Source organism: Quercus lobata, chromosome 10 (genome assembly GCF_001633185.2).
Source record: "Quercus lobata isolate SW786 chromosome 10, ValleyOak3.0 Primary Assembly, whole genome shotgun sequence".
NCBI classification, from domain to species: domain Eukaryota; kingdom Viridiplantae; phylum Streptophyta; class Magnoliopsida; order Fagales; family Fagaceae; genus Quercus; species Quercus lobata.
The window spans coordinates 58,833,460-58,838,818 of NC_044913.1; the positions used below are offsets into that span (position 1 = coordinate 58,833,460).

The following is a 5,359-nucleotide window of genomic DNA, read 5'->3' on the forward strand; positions in this document are numbered from 1 at the left end:
CTTTTTTTCAGTTTTTTACAAAGTTGCAATTTTAATCCTTATCCTATATTGACCTCAAATACAATGTTGTTCCACGTAAATAAATGTTTAACTTTTATTTAATATTTTCAAAAATGGGGATTTGATATGTTGTTTTAAAAACTATATGGTTTGATTTAATTTGTTACTTTTTAAAACTTTAGGACTAAAGTTATTACTTTTGAAATTATATGGTTTAATTTGTTACTTAAAATGTTTATGCTTCTTCATTCCCACCACCCCAAAGACAGGCACGTAATAATTCCATAGAAACCACTACAAGTAGGTAATTGAAGTCAATGTAGAACGATAATGGCTCAACCAAGAATTCAAATTAGATTTTAATTGTATCACAATTTTGTGCCAAATGTCCTAATTTTCCTTCTAATTTGATGCCATGTATCTTTGTACTCTAAATGCACTTCAATTGTGGCAACACCCCCCACGGAGTTACCCAAATAGTGGGCTCATTGGTTTGAGGCCTGATGTAAACTCCAAGATTTTAGGTTCAATCCACCACTGCTGTATGTCAATGAAATTTTTGTGGTGTCTCATAGGTATGAAGTAGTATAGTTTGACTAAAGAATAACACATCCTTCCTTATCTAAAATAATAATGATAAAATAAAATTGTGCCAAGAGTCATTTTATCTTTAATTTTGTGTAAAATGTATTTACATGTAAATTCATGAATCTAAACTTTTTTTTTTCTTTTACTGAATTCGTGAATCTATACATAATAAAATAAAAATAGAAATAAAAATAAACAACTAAATTTTTTTTATAACACTAGGAATGTGTAATATTTCCAATCTATTTAAAACTATTCTACATTCATTTAAAACTAATTTTCGCACTCTATTCCCTCATTCTTTCCTTTTTCTTTTTTTGTTTTAGTTTTTTTTATTTTTTCTTGCTGTACAAGAAGAATCTACTCCTAGTTAAAATTAAATTTTCTATTACCTATTAAAAAAATAATGTTGCATTCCTTATAGTGAAAAGACATAAGTAATGTTTCAATAAAAATAAAATTCCTCAAACTTGGCGATGCTTGCCATCACTAAAACAAATCCTCCTAAAGTGAAATCATTTTCTTGATCATTATTCAAATGAAGAGTTGCCGCTTGCATTAACTTCACGAGCAAACAAGTTTTGTCACAAAGTCCTCTATGTTTTTATCTGAACTTCCACCTTCATTCATTGCCTCTTTAGCCAGTTCTTTCCATCTTATTGAATTCCCTCTCATCTCTTTCCCCCGTTCTCCTCCTATCACTTCCCTTATACACAACTCTATTTCTTCTTTGGTAGCTATGCCCCTTTCATCCAATTTAATTCTAACCCCGACCTTCCACACATCCACAATGAACTTTGCATTAGTCAATTGATCCGTCCATTGCGGCATTGCAACCATTGGCACCCCCAAGCTTAATGCCTCAAGAGTCGAGTTCCATCCACAATGAGTCATGAAGCACCCAATGGCCTTATGAGCCAATACTTCTAATTGAGGACACCAACTCACAACAAGTCCCTTCCCCGCTGTTTCTTGTAGAAAATTAGTAGGAAGCTTTTTTTGTTCAGTTTCTCTAACAATCCACAAGAAGTAGCAATTGCTATTCCTTAGGCCCCATGTTAGCTCTTGCATCTGCTCCTTTCCCAAGGATGCTAAGCTTCCAAACGATGTGTAAACGACTGTGTGAGTTTCCTTCGTGTCTAGCCACTTTATACAAGCATCCACATCAGGCTTGAATAAATGAAGGCCATACTCTTTGTCATCCTCCAACCTCTTGTCTAAGTACATCGATGGAATAGTCGGTCCAATTGTTTTTATAGGCCATTGCTGGCTTGCCATCCAATTCACAACCTAATATAGAATAGTGGAATTTTGAAACATAGGTAATATAATAATAATAAACAATATTGTTCAACAATTAAAAAGAAGAAAGGCTTGTTAAAACAAAAGAGAAGAAGATAACAAAAATTGGTTGAAATCTAAAATTTTACTAAACAAATAGAGGAAACGTAGGGATGTCTTGTGCAATCATATTAGCTTAATAATTTTACAATACGTTAATATTTATAAAAAGGTATAAGATCAAATCTACTATACTCAATAAGTTGCTTATTACCATGAATTCTATTGAGTTACATTAGTGTTTTGCAATGAGAGCCTCTAGAGGGCCTACCGAGTATATAACCAAAGCCCATCAATATTAAGAGTGAAAGTATTGTACTTTCAATAACCATTTATGAAGTCATATGTATATTGAAAATTGTTGTGTCATGCTATATAAAATATGTGAAGTTCAGGACTTGCTGTATATGTTGGATTGATGTGAAATGTAAACTGTAACTTTTTGTGCCTGTGTCCCTTGTTCCCAATTTCTAATTTGACTGCCCAGTTGAGTGAGTTGGTACCTTTCTAAGGATTAGTGCTTGGAGGTTCAATGGTTAGTCTATCTTAATTAGTTTAAAATATTTTAGAAGTTTAATTTTAGTTAAACCACATCCAACCTGACCTGTTAAAGCCGATCAATGGTGAGTAAACAAATAGGTTTGGAACTTTTCTTTTCAACACAAATTGAATTGTTTTAATACAAATTCCTAATTTTTAATAATGATTTGGGATGGGTCTAAGATATTAAATAGTTTAGACATTTGTGTTTGAGGAAGCTTTTCCCATCCCCATCTTGACTGGTTGCTATTACGTACTAAAAGATGTTAAAAGAATAGACTAGTTGAGTTGTACCAACAAACAAACAAATAAAATTCCTAGTGGCTGTAAATTAGACCAGGCTTCTCTAAGGTGTAGTTAGGTTGAAATTAGAGTTATTTTGTTTGTATCAGAGAGTTTATTTCACATTGTCTCAAAAGTCTATAAGTTGGAGGTAATCAATGTTTCACATATATGCATCGTTCCTCTCACATCATGTAAATCACACAATCATGCGAAATTCATGGTTATGGCTTCTGTCCAGTGTCCTGTGACACTGGATTCATTGCGATTATGACACGAGTCCATTTTAAAACACGTGTCATAATTGCAATGGGTCTAGTGCACTAGAGGCACTAGACAGAAGCCACACCCGAAATTCACATACTATACAATTAGATGATGAATTTATGAGATAATTATTATTATCACACGCAAGACACACGAATTCCTAAACATATGACATGAATGGATTGCTTAATTAACCTACCTCGTGTTCCAACTTGTTAAACGTGTTGATAGTGATTTGAAGGAGAAGGATGCACGAACCCAACAATTCAAGGGGGCTATTGACTTGTAGTTGGAACATTTTTTTGCTTTTTCTTTTTTAAGTTACAAACCTACCAGAAAAAGAAAAGTTGAGCACCTATGGTTGAGTTTGAGCATATCTGTAGCTTTTGTCAAGTTATTCCAAATTGCACAATTATTAAATTCGCTTTTTTGAACCGGACAAAGCATCCAACTATGAAGATGCAGGAACCCATTGGGCAGAAAAATGAGTACCTTTTTTTTTTTCTTTTCTTTTTAATTTCAATCTTTATTGGAAGAAGGAAAGACTAACAGAGACAGTCACCTGCTATTCAAACCTCTAAGAGAGTTTCAGGCAAAAAGGGGTACTTTTTAAGTATTTCCAAAGTATGAAGAATGATATATTTTTTTTTCTCATATTTATAGTGAGGTCTATTTATTAAATTCATAGAGTATATATGGAATTGGAAAAATTTTTAGATACTCTAGGGAGTATGGAAAAATAGTGCTCCCTCCTTTCACATTCATGGTAGACCTTGTTATGAATTTGATGAGTAATCCCACCGTAAATGTGAGATGAGGAAGCACCATTCTCCATATTCCTAAAGTACCTAAAAATTACTCATGGAATTGATGTAATCTCAACTATATAATATAAATAAATATCATACGTTCTTGTTTTTTGGTTTTTTTTTTTTTAACTGATGTCATATCAATTGGTAAAACAGCCTTATAAAAATAGAAAAATTATGTAATAACACTATCATGAGTCAAAAGTTAAGAGCATGGTAAATATACGTAGAGATTGTGAACTTACCTCGAGTTCCAAGTCCATGAAAGAGCTGAAAAAGAGCCACTTCGCTTCTAGGAAGTTGGAAAATTGATCCATTACAAGGTTTAGTAGAGCTGGGTACAAGCTTGGATTAGAAAGGAATGAAGATATATCATTGATTGTTAGTTTTGGCAACGAGGGTAGTGATACTGTTGGCCCTTCTATGGGCAACCTTATTGTTCCTTGCTTCAAGTGATAATAGATGACATTGACTGCACAAGACTGTGTGAAAAATGGAGCCCCATCAAGGCCATATTTTTTAGCCACGTCTAGAGTCCATGGCAGAACATGGTCATACACAATAAACTTTGGTGGGTATTTGGAGCTGTTTAGTTTCTCAATATACTCTGATAAGCTTTGTGAAACTATCACTTTGAAACGATCCAGAGTTGCTATTAAGTTTTCTAAGTTTTCGTCTCCCTCAGAGCCATCAGAGATTATCTCAATGTTGACAGAGCTAGCACCTTGCAAGGCTTGCATGGAGTTTCTAATGGTGCTGGTAGCGACTAAAGTCACTCTAGCACCCTTTGTGGCTAAGCGCTTGGAGAATTGGAGCATAGGATTTATGTGACCTTGTACAGGGTAAGGAATCACTAGAATATGAGTTTCCCTCTCCATTTTCTTGCAATATTCTCTCTCTCAATCAGATGGAGGAGCAAGGATTCATGATCAAAGAGATAACGCCATGATATTTATATATAAAAATTGGATTGCTACATCATTCCATAACTATTGAAAAAAATAATATTTTAGAAATATGACAATTGGACTATATGCTTTTGTTGCTCTTAATATGCAAGCTAAATTTTATGTTAGTGGGGTTTCTCATTTAAGCTCACAGCTAATATTTCTTTTTTCTTTTTTTTCACCTACGTATCCTTAATAATTTATCACTTAGCATTTTGTCATTAATAATTACCATAATTATCTACTATTTAATTGTTTCATTGGAATTTTTTTTTTTAATACATACTAGTTAATAACTACCATAATTCATAAATTTCGTGTTTAATATTTTATACAAAAACATAAGTATAATAAATGTCAATTAATATTATCATTATTATAAATTTTCATATACAATATAAAAAATAGAGATAAATTTGAGATAAAATCATATTCTATAATGGCTTTTTTTCTAATGTTTGTTAAGGTGATAAATTATAACTAACACAACACATAAACTCATTACTACCATTATTTTTATTGAATACTAACTACAATATGTAACATCAATCTTTTTATTATTATAAGGAAATCATTATATTAATC

The 5,359-nt window shown here is 32.4% G+C and overlaps 1 protein-coding gene across 1 annotated transcript; it reads right to left on the bottom strand.

Annotated features, from left to right (window-relative positions):
• Positions 1-955: 955 nt before the first annotated feature.
• On the bottom strand, positions 956-4,941 carry LOC115963330 (UDP-glycosyltransferase 74E2-like). The gene is made up of 2 exons (XM_031082295.1): positions 4,073-4,941; positions 956-1,878 (listed from the first exon to the last, which is right to left on the bottom strand). Exons 1-2 carry the CDS (start codon positions 4,703-4,705, stop codon positions 1,153-1,155), a joined length of 1,359 nt encoding a protein of 452 aa, XP_030938155.1. The 5' UTR covers positions 4,706-4,941; the 3' UTR covers positions 956-1,152.
• Between the last annotated feature and the right edge of the window lie 418 nt (positions 4,942-5,359).

Coding starts and splice junctions, on each gene's coding strand:
- LOC115963330 (XM_031082295.1), bottom strand. CDS start 4,705: ATGGAGAGGGAAACTCATATTCTAGTGATTCCTTACCCTGTACAAGGT. Junction 1,879..4,072: donor TCATGGACTTGGAACTCGAG/GTAAGTTCACAA, acceptor ATTCTATATTAG/GTTGTGAATTGGATGGCAAG.